Source organism: Salmo salar, chromosome 23, assembly GCF_965601325.2.
Source record: "Salmo salar chromosome 23, fSalSal1, whole genome shotgun sequence".
NCBI lineage: Eukaryota > Metazoa > Chordata > Actinopteri > Salmoniformes > Salmonidae > Salmo > Salmo salar.
Window position 1 is genome coordinate 2,490,874 of NC_138313.1, and position 17,999 is coordinate 2,508,872.

A 17,999-nucleotide genomic window follows, 5' to 3' on the forward strand; every position below is an offset into this window, starting at 1 on the left:
CTTGGAATATTCCAGAAAATGATGTCAGGGCTTTAGAAGCTTCTGGTAGGCTAATTGACATCATTTGAGTCAATTGGAGGTGTACCTATGGATGTATTTCAAGGCCTACCTTCAAACTCAGTGCCTCTTTGTTTGACATCGTGGGAAAATCAAAAGAAATCAGCCAAGACCTTAGAAAAAAATGTGTAGACCTCCACAAGTCTGGTTCATCCTTGGGAGCAATTTCCAAACGCCTGAAGGTACCACGTTCATCTGTACAATCAATAGTACGCAAGTATAAAACACCATGGGACCACGCAGCCGTCATACCGCTCAGGAAGGAGATGCATTCTGTCTCCTAGAGATGAACGTACTTTGGTGCAAAAAGTGCAAATCAATCCCAGAACAACAGCAAAGGACCTTGTGAGGATGCTGGAGGAAACGGGTACAAAAGTATCTATATCCACAGTAAAACGAGTCCTATATCGACATAACCTGAAAGGCCACTCAGCAAGGAAGAGGCCACTGCTCCAAAACCGCCATAAAAAAGCCAGACTACGGTTTGCACTGCACATGGGGACAAAGATTGTACTTTTTGGAGAAATGTCCTCTGGTCTGATGAAACAAAAATAGAACTGTTTGGCCATAATGACCATCGTTATGTTTGGAGGAAAACGGGGGAGGCTTGCAAGCCGAAGAACACCATCCCAACTGTGAAGCACGGGGGTGGCAACAGGGGTGATGGTCGGATTTGCGTTTATTGTCGAAGGAATGAGCGTTACACCGAGGCCTGTACTCTGGAGCGGAATCGATTTGGAGGTGAAGGGTCCATCATGGTCTGGGGTGGTGTGTCACAGCATCATCGGACTGAGCTTGTTGTCATTGCAGGCAATCTCAATGCTGTGCTTTACAGGGAAGACATCCTCCTCCCTCATGTGGTACCCTTCCTGCAGGCTCATCCTGATATGATCCTCCTTCATGACACTGCCACCAGCCATACTGCTCGTCTTCTGCTGATTTCTAAGACAGGAATGTCAGTGTTCTGCCATGGCCAGCGAAGAGCCAGGATCTCAATCCCATTGAGCACGTCTGGGGCCTGTTAGATCGGAGGGTGGGGGTTAGGGCCATTCCCCCACAGAAATCTCCGGGAACTTGCAGGTGCCTTGGTGGAAGAGTGGGTAACATCTCACAGCAAGAACTGGCAAATCTGGTGTAGTCCATGATGAGGAGATGCACTGCAGTACTTGATGCAGCTGGTGGCCACACCAGATACTGACTGTTACTTTTGATTTTGACCACCCCCCTTTGTTCCATTTATGTTAGTCACATGTCTGTGGAACTTGTTCAGTTTATGTCTGTTGTTGAATCTTATGTTCATACAAATATTTACACATGTTAAGTTTGCTGAAGATAAACGCAGTTGACAGTGAGGACATTTTTTGCTGAGTTGATGTATGTATGTGGTTTTACTGATGAGTTGGGTGAGTTACCGACTGTGTTGTACTGTAGTTTATTATGAATTATAATGGATTATAAACGGGAATGAGTTGGTGTGTAATGCTGCATTATAGCCTTAATACGGGAGTATACATAACAGTACATAATGCATTATAACCTGTATGTTTTATTTTGGAAATGTCACCTAAATGTGTCCACTTGACATAATACCTTCTAACATGTTTTTTTTATATATATTCTTTTTTATAGGGAGGATGTATCTGTTCTATGGCAATAAAACCTCGGTGCAGTTTGTCAGCTTTAACACCACGGTCAGCTGCCCAGGGGAGCTGCAGTCTCATATCCTTCAATGCATTCGCACACACACACACACTGGCACACCCTTATCTTGCATACTATGTGTTGTCACGATAGCATAATTTTGACTTCGATACTGATACCAGGTTTAGTATAACAATACACGATACCATCACGATACTCGATACCAAAATGATACCACTGCAAAAAAAGAATGTATATTAGTCAAAGTCACAAAATGGCAGTTGATCCAGACAAACGCTGCTGCTCTGTTCAGTATTTGGGCAGCTTTTAGTTCAACATCATTGCATTTCTTTTTTTTATGTCAACATTTTTTGGAGACAGACATGTATGCATTAAAGGGGAATGGAAACAATGGGCTTTAGAACACCAGCTAACTGTAAATCGCCATATTGGCATTTTGTTGCATCACTGGCAGGAATTCCTGAATGTACTGGCCAGCATCACGAGGTAGTCACCTAGAATGCATTTCAGTTAACAGGTGTGCCTTGTTAAGTTAATTTGTGGAATTTCTTTCCTTAATGCTTTTGAGTCAATCAGTTGTGTTGTGACAAGTTAGGAGTGGTATACAGAAGATAACCCTATTTTGTAAAAGACCAAGTCCATATTATGGAAAGAACAGCTTAAATAAGCAAAGAAATTTGAAGTTTCTTCAAGTGCAGTCGCAAAACCATATCAAGCGCTATGATGAAACTGTCTCTCATGAGGACCCCCACAGGAAAGGAACACCCAGAGTTAACTCTGCTGCAGAGGATGAGTTAACTGCACATCAGAAATTTCAGCCCAAATAGATGCTTCAGAGTTCAAGTAACCGACACATCTCAACATCAACTGTTCAGAGGAGACTGCGTGAATCAGGCCTTAATTGTTGAATTACTGCAAAGAAACCACTACCAAAGGACACCAGTAAGAAAAAGAGACTTGCTTGGGCTAAGAAACACGAGCAATGAACATTAGACCGGTGGAAATCTGTCCTTTGGTCTGATGAATCAAAAGGAGATTTTTGGTTCCAACCTCTGTGTCTTTGTGAGATGCAGAGTAGGTGAACAGATGATCTCCGCATGTATGGATCCCACCGTGAAGCATGGAGGAGGAGGTGTGATGGTGCTTTGCTGGTGACACTGTCGATGATTTATTTAGAATTCAAGGTACAGTTGAAGTCGGAAGTTTACATACACCTTAGCCAAATACGTTTAAACTCAGGGTTTCACAATTCCTGACATTTAATCAGAGTAAAAATTCCCTGTCTTAGGTCATTTAGGATCACCACTTTATTTTAAGAATGTGAAATGTTAGAATAATAGTAGAGTGATTTATTTGAGCTTTTATTTCTTTCTTCACATTCCCAGTGGGTCAGAAGTTTACATACACTCAATTCGTATTTGGTAGCATTGCCTTTAAATTGTTTAACTTGGGTCAAACGTTTCGGGTAGCCTTCCACAAGCTTCCCACAATAAGTTGGGTGAATTTTGGCCCATTCCTCCTGACAGAGCTGGTGTAACTGAGTCAGGTTTGTTGGCCTCCTTGCTCGCACACGCTTTTTCAGTTCTGTCCACAAATTATCTATAGGATTGAGGTCAGGGCTTTGTGATGGCCACTCCAATACCTTGACTTTGTTGTCCTTAAGCCATTTTGCCACAACTTTGGAAGTATGCTTGGGGTCATTGTCCATTTGGAAGACCCATTTGCGACCAAGCTTCAACTTCCTGACTGATGTCTTGAGATGTTGCTTCAATATATCCACACAATTTTCCTCCCTCATGAAGCGATCTAAGTGCACTAGTCCCTCCTGCAGCAAAGCACCCACACAAAATGATGTTGCCACCCCCGTTCTTCACGGTTGGGATGGTGTACTTCGGCTTGCAAGCCTCCCCCTTTTTCCTCCAAACATAAGGATGGTCATTATGGCCAAAAAGTACAATCTTTGTCCCCATGTGCAGTTGCAAACCGTAGTCTGGCTTTTTTTATGGCAGTTTTGGAGCAGTGGCTTCTTCCTTGCTGAGCGGCCTTTCAGGTTTTGTCGATATAGGACTCGTTTTACTGCGTATATAGATATAAGAAATTTGTGGTGTGGTTGAAAAACGAGTTTAATGACTCCAACCTAAGTGTATGTAAACTTCCGACTTCAATTGTACACTTAACCAGCATGGCTACCACAGCATTCTGAAGCGATACGCCATCCCATCTGGTTTGCACTTTGACAAAGAAGGAGAGTGATGGAGTGCTGCATGAGATGACCTGGCCTCCACAATCACCCGACCTCAAACCAATTGAGATGGTTTGGGATGAGTTGGACCGCAGAGTGAAGGACAAGCATCCAACAAGTGCTCAGCATATGTGGGAGGAGTGTGCAAAGCTATCATCAAGGCAAATGGTGGCTACTTTGAATAATATAAAATATAGTTTGATTTGTTTAACACTTTTTTGGTGACTACGTGATTCCATATCTGTTATTTCATAGTTTTGATGTCTTCACTATTATTCTACAATGTAGAAAATAGTCAAAATAAAGAAAAACACTTGAATGAGTAGGTGTGTCCAAACTTTTGACTGGTACTGTATATTATTTAGTATATGTAAAGACAAGATGGGTGACAATATTAGCCTATCAATTGTGAATGATGCCCTGCTTTTGCGCATGCTTTTTTCCCCCCATTCTTTTTCCAAACCATAGTCGTGTAACAGTTTTTTGCTTCCGTCCCTCTCCTCGCCCCTACCTTGGCTTGAACCAGGAACCCTCTGTACACATCAACAACAGTTACCCACGAAGCACCGTTACCCATCGCTCCACTAAAGCCGAGGCCCTTGCAGAGCAAGGGGAACAACTGCTTCAAGGTCTTAGAGCGAGTGACGTCACTGATTGAAACGCTATTAGCGCGCACCCCGCTAACTAGCTAGCCATTTCACACCGGTTACAGTCGCACACCTCATGTAGCCTAGCCCATAGGCCTATATGTTTTGATAAGGTTTGCGTCACAACTAAAGTGGTCAAATAGCTTCTTAAAGTTTAAGCACATTAATCCGGATTACAACGGGTGTAGAGCCTAACTGGCATACATACGCTTATAATTTTAACCATAAAAATGCACCTTTTTATAATAAAAGCATTACACTCATAATCGCATTTGTGGTCACTTTTGAGAACGGTGTTTTCCTGCTAATGGAAGATTTGCGCTTATAGCCTACTGCCGTGTGCGCATTGCTGCGCTTATAATGTGAGGAAATAGCCTAATAGTTTAGCAACATTTTAAGCTAAACTTTCGCATCTGTTGCGTCAAGCTCATTGCTTAAAAGTAGTTTTTTTTAATGGTCATAGTTGTACTAATTTGGGATCTATCGCATCCCACAACTGTCCCAGACTATGTTTTAGAATATTTTTTGTCTCGCACAGAATAGAATAGGTGAACTTTTGTACTACGGGAGATAGTAGATTGACACAGGCTAGTGCTTTTGCTGTTCGTTAGGCCTACTCATCTTGTTGGCTGACGAAAAGTAAATGTGGACAGTTCTTCCAATATCTTCAATATGTACCTCGGAATTGGATAAGGAGGCACGCAGTTGCGTCCCCATGTGTCTGTCTTAACTTGTAGCCTGTGAGAAGACCCGATCACGTGACGGAGAGCCATGTGACAGAGAGGTGCTTCGGCACGCAGCCAGGAGAAGGGAATTATAATTATTATATTTAGCCCAAGGACACAACGGCTGCAAAAGGCATGGATTTTTTTTAGGGGGGATTACGGCCACACAAAGGGGATTTAACCGAGAAATTCTAAGCATTATCAAATGCTTGTCAAATTGTGAATAAGAGACTGATCAAGTGTGTCCAGCCTGCGCAAAAAAACAAAGCAGAGCTCATGCCTTTTCATGCAACTTTTTTCTAATCATCATTAGAGTTGCATCATGCAGCCTTATAATGTATTAAAAATCAAAACATATAGCCCAACGTTTGTAGAACAACTAAAGTTACATTAATAACTCTAAATTAAACATATAGGAGTAACTATTTCTTTGTTAACCGCTCAACACAGAATAGCCGCATGTGCACACTCCCTCAAATCTTTTGGAGAAAATATCCTTTCTATTTTATTCAGCTTTGTTCAATTGTATTCTTCATATTATAAAATAATACCACGGAATTTAAAGCAAATCTTGTCTGCTAAATTAACTAGTGTAGTTCACAGCCATATGGCATAGCCAGATCTAGACCTAACATAAGGACAACTCAGAGTATGCTTTTCTGTTCTTCTGAAATAGACTACATTTTCTTCATATCATGTTTCTTTAGACCTGTCTAAAATAAATAATGGATTTATTGTGATGGTGTAGGCTATATTACATGGATTTATTAGACTTTCTAAACTGTAGATGTTCCAAAGGTCTGCATCAGTGGCTTGTAGGCTATGCGTGGAAGCCAGGAGATTCTACATGTGTTTATGTTAATTAACGGTCAATTACCATGAGACCAGCAGTTCTTTGCTTGACAATCACCGGCTGACAAAATGTCATGACAGCCCTAGGCCTACCCATACCTCTAATAAACATTGTTCAAGATCAAAATCCAAAAAAATAGAATGTTTCTATGTTAAATGCAGATGTTTAGTATTAGTGGATCTCTTTGATTCACTTTACTAGGTGTTTTCATTCCCCTTTAATTAATCAATAATACAGTCATACAATAAATGTGACTTTTGTTTTTACCAATGTAATTACATATCAACATAATGGTAATAATTTATTTGAATGGTAAATCTCTTGATAAACTGGGTAAATTGTGATGTAGCTAGGCCTATCCACAATACAGGTGAATGCATATTCAAAATGAGTGTGCATGCATTGAGTTGTTGAGATTGTTTTGGCTGATTTCATGGGGCTACAGATGATAAACAATCTGTTTCCCTTACATTTGGGACTTGTTTTATTGTATTGATAAACATTTGCATAGAAGTAGCGCATATTATTTTATAAAAGAAGCTGTCTCTTTAACTAGTAAAGTAACAAATTCTAGTACTGAACTGTTTTTCATGTTCTAGTATTAAAGTTTCAGTATACAGTCGTGGCCAAAAGTTTTGAGAATGACACAAATATTATATTCCACAAAGTTTGCTGCTTCAGTGTCTTTAGATATTTTTGTCAGATGTTACTATGGAATCTGAAGTATAATTACAAGCATTTCATAAGTGTCAAAGGCTTTTATTTACAATTACATGAAGTTGATGCAAAGAGTCAATATTTGCAGTGTTGACCCTTCTTTTTCAAGACCTCTGCAATCCGCCCTGGCATTCTGTCAATTAACTTCTGGGCCACATCCTGACTGATGGCAGCTCATTCTTGCATAATCAATGCTTGGAGTTTGTCAGAATTTGTGGGTTTTTGATTGTCCACCCGCCTCTTGAGGATTGACCACAAGTTCTCAATGGGATTAAGGTCTGGGGAGTTTCCTGGCCATGGACCCAAAATATCGATGTTTTGTTCCCCGAGCCACTTAGTTATCACTTTTGCTTTATGGCAAGGTGCTCCATCATGCTGGAAAAGGCATTGCTCGTCACCAAACTGTTCCTGGATGGTTGGGAGAAGTTGCTCTCGGAGGATGTGTTGGTACCATTGTTTATTCATGGCTGTGTTCTTAGGCAAAACCATGGATGACAGAGGAAGAACAATAATTCCAAGCACCACCCTCCTTTTGAAGCTTCCAGTCTGTTATTCGAACTCAATCAGCATGACAGAGTGATCTCCAGCCTTGTCCTCGTCAACACTCACACCTGTGTTAATGAGAGAATCACTGACATGATGTCAGCTGGTCCTTTTGTGGCAGGGCTGAAATGCAGTGGAAATGTTTTTGGGGGATTCAGTACATTTGCATGGCAAAGAGGGACTTTGCAATTAATTGCAATTCATCTGATCACTCTTCATAACATTCTGGAGTATATGCAAATTGCCATCATACAAACTGAGGCAGCAGACTTTGTGAAAATGAATATTTGTGTCATTCTCAAAAATGTTGGCCACGACTGTACTGTGCAACACTACTATGTGTGTCCATTGGGTTGTAGTCTATACTTGTGTGTATTTAACACACATAGCTATATTCAATATACAGTCCCCCCAGTGTGGTCTCTAGTCCCGGCTCTGTTCCTCTCCTTGACTGGCTTTCCCACAGCTCAACGTGCAGACCAAAACAGTGGAACCCCTAGTGGAGGGAGGAGCACAGGTGCAGCAAGTCATCAATATCGAGTGTCTGACCGACTTCATTGATGCTCCGCTGCTCAACATCAAGTTCAGGTACACACGCGCACAGAATATTACACAGAACATAAGATACAAACACCTCGCAATGACGCACGGAAGAGCAGTAGTATCCCAAACGTACACACAAACATATTTTTTGTTGTCATCTTCGTGTGTGTGTGTGTGTGTGTGTGTGCGTGCGTGCGCGTGCGCGTGTTCCTCTCAGGTATGGGGGAGCCCTGCAGAACATCTCTCTCAAGCTGCCTGTCACCATCAACAAGTTCTTCCAACCCACAGAGATGGCCGCTGCAGACTTCTTCCAGCGCTGGAAACAACTTAGCCAGTGAGAGAGAGAGTGTGTGTAGGGTGCGAGCATGTAAGAGGGTGCGTGTGTGTATTTATGACTTCTTCTCTTTTCAGGCCCCAGCAAGAAGCACAAAAGATCTTCAAGGCCAGTCATGGCATGGACACAGAAGTGCTCAAGGCCAAGGTAGATACACACACACACTTTAGGAATATTAATTGAATTCCTTTGCATGCTGAATGTCTACCACATTCTACTCCCTCCCATTTTCTCTCTCCCCCACCCTCCCTCTCTTGTCTCTAGTTGCTGGGCCTGGGGACAGCCCTGTTGGAGAATGTGGATCCTAACCCAGAGAACTATGTGTGTGCTGGAGTCATCCAGACCAAGGCCCAACAGGTTGGCTGCCTGCTGAGACTGGAACCCAATGCGCAAGCCCAGGTACACACACTCACAAATGTACATGCATATATATACACACACACAAATGTACTGCTCAAAAAAATAAAGGGAACACTTAAACAACACATCCTAGATCTGAATGAAAGAAATAATCTTATTAAATACTTTTTTCTTTACATAGTTGAATGTGCTGACAACAAAATCACACAAAAATAATCAATGGAAATCCAATTTATCAACCCATGGAGGTCTGGATTTGGAGTCCCACTCAAAATTAAAGTGGAAAACCACACTACAGGCTGATCCAACTTTGATGTAATGTCCTTAAAACAAGTCAAAATGAGGCTCAGTAGTGTGTGTGGCCTCCACGTGCCTGTATGACCTCCCTACAACACCTGGGTATGCTCCTGATGAGGTGGCGGATGGTCTCCTGCGGGATCTCCTCCCAGACCTGGACTAAAGCATCCGCCAACTCCTGGACAGTCTGTGGTGCAACGTGGCGTTGGTGGATGGAGCGAGACATGATGTCCCAGATGTGCTCAATTGGATTCAGGTCTGGGGAACGGGCGTGCCAGTCCATAGCATCAATGCCTTCCTCTTGCAGGAACTGCTGACACACTCCAGCCACATGAGGTCTAGCATTGTCTTGCATTAGGAGGAACCCAGGGCCAACCGCACCAGCATATGGTCTCACAAGGAGTCTGAGGATCTCATCTCGGTACCTAATGGCAGTCAGGCTACCTCTGGCGAGCACATGGAGGGCTGTGCGGCCCCCCAAAGAAATGCCACCCCACACCATGACTGACCCACCGCCAAACCGGTCATGCTGGAGGATGTTGCAGGCAGCAGAACGTTCTCCACGGCGTCTCCAGACTCTGTCACGTCTGTCACATGCTCAGTGTGAACCTGCTTTCATCTGTGTAGAGCACAGGGCGCCAGTGGCGAATTTGCCAATCTTGGTGTTCTCGGGCAAATGCCAAACGTCCTGCACGGTGTTGGGCTGTAAGCACAACCCCCACCTGTGGACGTCGGGCCCTCATACCACCCTCATGGAGTCTGTTTCTGGACGTTTGAGCAGACACATGCACATTTGTGGCCTGCTGGAGGTCATTTTGCAGGGCTCTGGCAGTGCTCCTCCTGCTCCTCCTTGCACAAAGGCGGAGGTAGCGGTCCTGCTGCTGGGTTGTTGCCCTCCTACATCCTCCTCCACGTCTCCTGATGTACTGGCCTGTCTCCTGGTAGCGCCTCCATGCTCTGGACACTACGCTGACAGACACAGCAAACCTTCTTGCCACAGCTCGCATTGATGTGCCATCCTGGATGAGCTGCACTACCTGAGCCACTTGTGTGGGTTGTAGACTCCGTCTCATGCTACCACTAGAGTGAAAGCCCCGCCAGCATTCAAAAGTGACCAAAACATCAGCCAGGAAGCATAGGAACTGAGAAGTGGTCTGTGGTCCCCACCTGCTGAACCACTCCTTTATTGGGGGTGTCTTGCTAATTGCCTATAATTTCCACCTGTTGTCTATTGCATTTGCACAACAGCATGTGAAATGTATTGTCAATCAGTGTTGCTTCCTAAGTGGACAGTTTGATTTCACAGAAGTGTGATTGACTTGGAGTTACACACACACACACACACCCACACACACACACACAGAGAGTCCGTCTGTCCTTCTCTGTGCTGCTCTCATTGCATCACTCACTGCTGTCTGTGTCTTTCTGTGTGCTGCTGCAAATCAAGCCTGGCGAGCAGGTAACACACAACTGTCCCTGTTCTCTCTCGCTCTCTCTCTCTTTCTTTCTTTCTCATCCCCCTCTTCTCTCTTTCACACCCTTTTTTCACTTTCTCATTCACTTTTCCCTCCACATTGATTCTTCCACACTTTTTCTCACTGACACCCCAAAATTGAACACTTCAATCTCCACATTCTTTGTCTCTCTCTGTCTCTCTCTGTCTCTGTGCAGTGTTAGACTCAAGGTTGATAATGTGTCATCAGTGTAAATCCATTCTACTCTCCTGTTAAAAATGTTGATGATCCAATATATACAGTGCCTTAAAGTATTCATACCCCTTGACTTATTCCACATTTTATTGTTAAAGCCTGAATTCAAAATGGATTAAATATATATTTTTCACCCATCTACACACAATACCTCATAATGACATTGATTTTTATTTATTTTTTAAATACAGAAATATCTCATTTACGTAAGTATTCACACCCATGAGTCTATACGTTATGGATTCACTTTTGGCGACGATTACAACTTTGAGTCGTCTTGGAGAATGTGTCATTATTGTCTGTAACAGCTTTGCACAACAGAATTTGGGGATTTTCTTCCTTGCAGATTTTCTCAAGCGCTTAAATTAGATGGGAGCGGCGGTGAACAGCAATCTTCAAGTCTTTCCACAAATGTTCAATGTGATTCAAGTCTGGTCTTTGGCTGGACTTTCACATTCTTGTCCTGAAGCCATTCCAGCGTTGCTTTCTCTGTTTGCTTGTGGTCATTATTGTCCTGTTGGAACATAAATCTTCGCCCCAATCTAAGATTTTGCACTCTTGAAGCAGGTTCTCATCAAGAATTTGCCTGTATTTGCCTCCATTCATTGAAATGCATCCGCATAGCATAGGGATGGTGTTAGACGGGCAAGGACCTGTGCTTGGTTTTCTCCAGACATAACGCTTTCCATTCAGGCCAAAGAGGTACATTTTTGTCTCATCGGAATCATCAGTCTTTAACGTGCCTTTTTGCGAACTCCAGGTGTGCTGTCTTGTACCTTTTTCTCAGGAGTGTCTTCCGTCTGGCCACTCCAATAAAGCCCAGATTGGTGATGTGCTTTAGAGACTGTTGTCCTTATGTCAGGTTCTCCCATCTCAACCAAGGAACTCTGTAGTTCTGTCAGAGTGGTCATTGGGTTCTTGGTCACCTCCCTGACCAAGATCCTTCTTGCCCAGTTTGGTCGGACGGACAGCTCTAGGCAGAATCTGGGTTGTTCCATATTTTTTCAATTTCCCAATGATGGAGACCACTGCTCTTGCAAACTTTCAACACTCTATACCCTTCCCCAGATATATACCTCATCGCAATTCTACCTCTGAGCTCTACGGACAGTTCCTTGGACTTCATGGTATAATTTCCGCTCTGACATTCACTGTTAACTGTGGGACCTTGTATAGAGGGTTTCTTTCTAAATCATGTCCAAACAACTGAGTTGGCCACAGGTGTATCAAGGATGATCAAAGGAAATTGGATGCCCCTGAGCTCAATTTGGGGTGTCATAGCAAAGGTGTATAAATACTTATGTAAATTAGATATTTCTGTATTTCATTTTCTATCAATTTGCAAACATTTCAAAACATCTTAATTTCACTTCGTCATTGTGGGGTGTTGTGTGTAGATGGGTGAGAAACTAAATGTAATCCATTTTGAATTCAGGCTGTAACGCAACATAATGTGGAGCAAGTCAAGGGGTATGAATGCTCTCTGAAGGCACTGTATATATATATTATGTGTGTTTGAACTTTACTGACCACCCTGTATGTTCATTCATGTTTAAGGGTGTGTTTGTCGTCTGTGTGCGGTCTTGAGTGCACGCGTGTGTGTGTGCGCGCACACATGTTAAATCTGTGTCCCCTCTCTGTCAGATGTACCGGCTGACTCTGCGCAGCAGCAAGGACACTGTTTCCCAGCGCGTCTGTGACCTCCTGGCAGAACAGTTCTGAAACCCTGAGTCTAGAACCCACCCAAAGCGCTCCAGGCCATCATCATCACCATGCTCTAGACACCCAACACACCGAGACCAGCGTTTCAAACCCCCCCCCCCCCCGAACAAAGAATCAACGAGAAGAAAGAAAAATACCTACATAAGGGAAAAAAAGCAGCCGTTGCCACTTACACGACTGCCCTATTATTATTGTCATTTATTATTTTTGTCACGATTATAATTCCGATTGTTATTACTGTGTATTATCATTGGCGCTACAATTCTTCTTTTTTTTTTCTTCTGGTGTTTACCTGTGTTTACCTATAAGGTGTGTGTGTGTGTGTGTTCCAGAATTGTGCTGGTATGTGTGTCCTGTTCTTCTCCGTCCTGTCTGTTTAAGCCCTGAGTACTCCTGTACTTGTGATGACAGCTGGTGTGTGTCTGCCTGTGTGATGCATGGGGGAGGGTGGAAGATTCTGTGCGTTGATTCCGCGACATTTCAACCTTAGACTATTCCTGGGAGTTGCATGGGGGGACCAGTTCTATATACACACACACACACACGTAATACACACCCAGATACTCTCATATGTAGGCAGATACATGCATATATTTGTACATGCTGTGTCTGTGTAAAGTATCTGTATAGGGTCCTCCTTTAGTGGGAGGGAGGGGTAAAACGAAATCACTAAAGAAATGGGACTCTTCTGTGTAAGGGTTTAAAACGACACTCTAAACCCCCACTTTCTCCCCAACCCCATCTCTTCTCCACCCTCTGCTGTCCGTCCCCCACCGGTTATACATTCCAAGGGCCTCTATCAGTATAATCCCTGAGCTATAATATTCCATAAAAAAAATCCAGCACATTCCCAAGTCTACAGTTCCAGCTCTATTCCAGTAGAAATGGCCAGTGCACTTTAGGTGGTTCTAAGAGACCTCAGTCCTTCAATACCCCTCCAACACATACACACACCACCCCTCTCCCACTTCCCCCGTCTTTCTGGCGCGTAACCATCCTTTATATATAAACTCAAATGATTCTGTACCTGTTCATGGAATATATATATATATATATATATATATATATATATATATATATATATATATATATATATATATATATATATATATATATATATATATATATATATATATAGAATGTAATTACTTTATCTTTTTTTGTCATCTTTACTTTTATTAGTAGTGGAGTTATTGAAGTGTTTGTTTCTTTAATGGTGTAATGTTGTGTTGCTTCGTGTGTGAGTGAGAGCGCGAGAGTAGGGAAAGCTGTGTGTACCCTGCGAATAGGGTAGAGGTGTCGGCTAGAAGGAGAGCGAGATTGAGGGAGAGAGTAGCAGGGTAGCTGGTCTTGTTTACAGTGTTAATCAGACAGCGGTGAGGTTGACACTTGACTTAAACCTGTCGTAAAGCCTACTTACCACCATCGTAGTTAACTGTTTATTTCAGATTAGCAATGTTTTTTTGACACTTGAGGCAGGGAACATTGGTTGAGAGCTGACATGGGGTGTTTTTACGACAGTTTATGAAATGTTTGTCGTGCATAAGCAAGCATTGAGCAAGTCCCATTGATGGGGAGTTCAGGTGGTATTTGGAAGGAGTTAGAGGGCCAGTCCGTGTTCACATGAAGAGTGAAGCGGCAGAGCAGAGGCCTAGTATTCGTTATTTTTATTTTTTTCGTGCTGAAAAGAGGGATGGGATTAGAGAGTAGAGTGCTGCTTGACACCGTGATTGACTGAAAAAAAGAGGAGTACCTCAGAACTTGATCTCTAAACACACACAGGCTTGTGCACGCACGCACACACACACGTCACAAATACTTCATTGATGGCATTCATTGGGAGAAGATGGCAATCTGCAAATAGATTGATTATAATCTTTGAAAACACAACCAACCACAAAGACACTGGACAGCACTTATCTGTAAACTCAACATTTCAGACACACGCACCCACATGTCCATTCTTAGAGATGGGAGGGAGGAGGAGAGAACTCAAAGACCAATTGTCAATCACAACTATCAGGATCTATTCATCAGGGGTGGGCATCGCGTGTGTGTGTTCGTTGACCACGTGATAAAAATATCCTAAATTATCTTTGAAACATAGTCATATTAGTTTCAACAGGAGTCACTTAAATGTCTCACCCATGCAGCATTAGTGGGACAGTCTGATCATTGTAGTGGAAACTGTAGAATCAGGTGTGTGTGTGTGTGTGTGTGTGTGTGTGTGTGTGTGTGTGTGTGTGTGTGTGTGTGTGTGTGTGTGTGTGTGTCCGCTAGCTAATGCAGCCCTGTGTATCGGTGTTAAACCTGTGAGATACCTGTGTTAGATTTAAGATTTACTCTGTACTGAATAATGTGAAAGTAAAACTATGCCATATACTCTACCACTGGCTCTCTGTTTCTTGGTGGGAAAGTGTGTCTCTGTGTGATGTGTGAAGAGGAATTTCTTTCCAAAGCTCACCACAGTTCCACATCCACAACAAGAAACTGATATTATGTGTTAGTGCTGGGCTTGAACAAAAGCCTGTACACCCAGCAGCTCTCCAGAACCGTAGTTGGATGTATCACATAGTCCAATCAATAAGAACTCATCACATTGACTAAGGAGTAGATGTAATGTGATTTTTCTCATTGAATAAAGATTCTGCAAAAGCAGTTAATGTGGCATGTTACCAGTGTTGGGGAGTAGTAAACTGTAGTTGTAATTTAATTATATTTTCCAGTAACTTGGTGGTAGTTGAACTAAATTCAAATCTAGGTAGTGTTTTTTAACTTTTTTTGCCATGTAGCAGTGTAGTTAACTACTGGAACTAGACTACTGATTTTTGCTCAAATAAAATGTGGGTGAAGTAGGCAATAAGTTCCTTTTTCTGCATCATACTTGCCTAACTCTCACTTGAAATTGTGTTTAATAGGCTAAATTCCACATTATGTTAACATATGACCCCAAAGTGATCTTTTCTTGGGATTTGTACTCTGACGTATCGGATTTACATATGATGCTTTTTCATTAAGTAGTTTGGATGTAGTGAACTACTACTTCAAAGTAACTTTAGTCAAGTAAACTATATTTTCTTGAGGGTAGAATTAGTGTAGCTTAACTTCCAGTGTGAAGTGGTTGGTAGCTTGGTTAACTATATTTTCAGAGTAGCTTCCCAAACACTGCATGTTACCAACCTGTACCTCTAACCTAATGGCTGAGAATGAAAGGGGTGATAGGATATGGAGTGTCACAGTGGGCCTTAACAGATCACAGAGTGGGCCTTTACAGATCATTTAGGCAGTGTTTACACAGGCAGCCCAATTCTGATGTTTTGTCCAATTCTTGGTATTTTGACCGATCAGATCTTTTGCCCAATTCAGAATTGGGCTGCCTGTGTAAATGCAGCTCAAGTGTGCAAAGATGACAGATTCCATCCTCAATCTTGACATAATAGAGCCTTTTTCCTGCACTAAAAAGCTTGATCAATGGAGATGTGTTTGGGAAACCGACCCTCAATCCACATATAAATAAATGTATGTCTTCTGGTGTGAGATTAGATTTTTCCTGATTTCCCTAATTTTTTTTGTTTGTTTTTTTAGTATTTATTTTTTGTGTTTTTTTTTTTGTGTGTTTTTTTATTTTATTTTTTTCTTCCTGATCCTCTATGAACAGGTCAGATGGGGAGGGAAAGTGACCCAAACCCATTATTCACCTGTTCCTGGTGTCCTTTGTTGTGCTGATCACATCTATTACGAGCTTCCACCGGAGAAAGCGGCACCTGCATGTGTTTTTATCCCTCAATAATCAAAACGACGACAGACAAGTTCTAGAGTCATATTTCTATTTTCCTAATTCAACACCAGGTTAAAATGGCCCTCAAGCACAGGTTTAGGATTAGCAAATCTTTCCCCAGTCATAAACCTGAACTGTTAACGGGTAAATGCAGAACTGGATTCAGATTAGATTAAGTCTTTCTTATTCTTAATTTGACCCAATAGAAATATAGGGCTTCAGCAAGAGGAGTAACTCGTCATGATGCACCAATGGGACGAACTAGGCCGTCTCCTAGGCTACAGTGAACACGCAAACGTGTGCCCCATGCAAAGCAAAGATCAGCCTTGATGCAGAAATAAAACATGAACTAAATATAAATTATCTATGTACTTCTCATGTTAACCCATTTATCTTGTTGTGCAATGTTGTGTGAATTTTCTCCCCCTCTTGCAGTTGTGGGTCACTAAATATAGGCTATGATTGAATGATTATATTATTTGTATTTATTAGGATCCGAGGCAGGTGCTATTCTTCTGGGGTACAGCAACATTAAGGCAGTTATATACAATTTCAAATATTACATGACATTACATTGTGTACCTTCAGGAAACTACCACATATCTACAATACAAAATCTGTGTTTGTAGAGTGCGTGTCTTATCGTGTATGTTTTTGTGTGTGTGTGTGTGTCTTCACAATCCCCGCTGTTCCATAATTTGTATTTGTATCTTTTTTTAAAACTAGCGCTCTGTCAGACTGACCATCACGTTCTTGGTCACCTCCCTGACCAAGGCCCTTCGCCCCCGATTGCTCAATTTGGCCGGGCGGCCAGCTCTAGGAAGAGTCTTGGTGGTTCCAAACTTCTTCCATTTAAGAATGAGCGAGGCCACTGTGTTCTTGGAGACCTTCAATGCTGCAGAAATGTTTTGGTACCCTTCCCCAGATCTGTGCCTTGACACAATTTTGTCTCTGTTGATATCACAAACATTATCAAGCATTTCAGTTCTGTGAGCTTGTGTGGCCTACCACTTCGCAGCTGAGACATTGTTGCTCCTAGACGTTTCCACTTCACAATAACAGCACTTACAGTTGACCAAGGCAGCTCTAGCAGCAGTGGTGATTTTAGCATGTAAATCTTGGTGGGGCAAAAAAAAAAAAGTGGGATGCATGCCAGCAAAGCCACGACACAACACTAAACAATACATGAATTGCACTATAACGGTGACAAACGGTGCCCACACACTGTTAGGGCCTACATAAAGCTGTCCCAACAGCAGTCCCACCACCTTACCACTGCTACACCTGGCTATCAGCGGAGCCTTGTCTGGCAGCAAAACAGTTCATTCAGCCTCATTGACTTCCTTTAAAAAAAAAAACATAGCTCATATGGCTGATTGGTTTAGAAAATATGGTTTCTAATGACAATAGAGATGTACAAACTATGGCATAAGGAGACGACAAGCGGATAAGAGGCAATCCGTAATTTCGATTGAGACAATGAGCGAGCTAGGATGGATGTAGTCAATATAACTATTTTGTTTAGCACTTTTGAAATGTACAGCGACAAAATTCAGAACATGGTTCTTACAGTGTTCTCCTTGTACACCAAGTCAGAACTGTAGGATAAATAAAGGGGGCATATAAGCAGACAATAAAAGCTCTTACAATATTCGTTGATTACATTTCTCTGAAACAGGTTATAGGCTACATGTGCACCAGCAAGTCAGAACAGTAGGTGAAATTAAGAGGGGTAAATATACCAAATGATTAGGGTGAGGCACATGGGCTACTAACATCTTACTACACAACATACACTTAGTATTACTTT

The 17,999-nt window shown here is 42.3% G+C and overlaps 1 protein-coding gene across 4 annotated transcripts in view; it reads left to right on the top strand.

Annotated features, from left to right (window-relative positions):
• Window positions 1-14,798, top strand: part of LOC106583920 (AP-2 complex subunit alpha-2) — an 83,385-nt gene extending 68,587 nt beyond the window's left edge. For 3 of the 4 annotated variants that reach the window (XM_082967871.1, XM_082967872.1, XM_082967874.1), the window contains 6 exons: window positions 1,687-1,775; window positions 7,910-8,034; window positions 8,207-8,323; window positions 8,401-8,470; window positions 8,588-8,722; window positions 12,334-14,798. In XM_082967871.1, coding sequence (XP_082823997.1) covers window positions 1,687-1,775; window positions 7,910-8,034; window positions 8,207-8,323; window positions 8,401-8,470; window positions 8,588-8,722; window positions 12,334-12,411 — 614 coding nt within the window. In that variant the 3' untranslated portion in view covers window positions 12,412-14,798. The remainder of the gene's footprint in view (window positions 1-1,686; window positions 1,776-7,909; window positions 8,035-8,206; window positions 8,324-8,400; window positions 8,471-8,587; window positions 8,723-12,333) is intronic. The other variant, XM_082967873.1, reaches the window with a different exon arrangement.
• The last annotated feature ends 3,201 nt before the right edge of the window (window positions 14,799-17,999 follow it).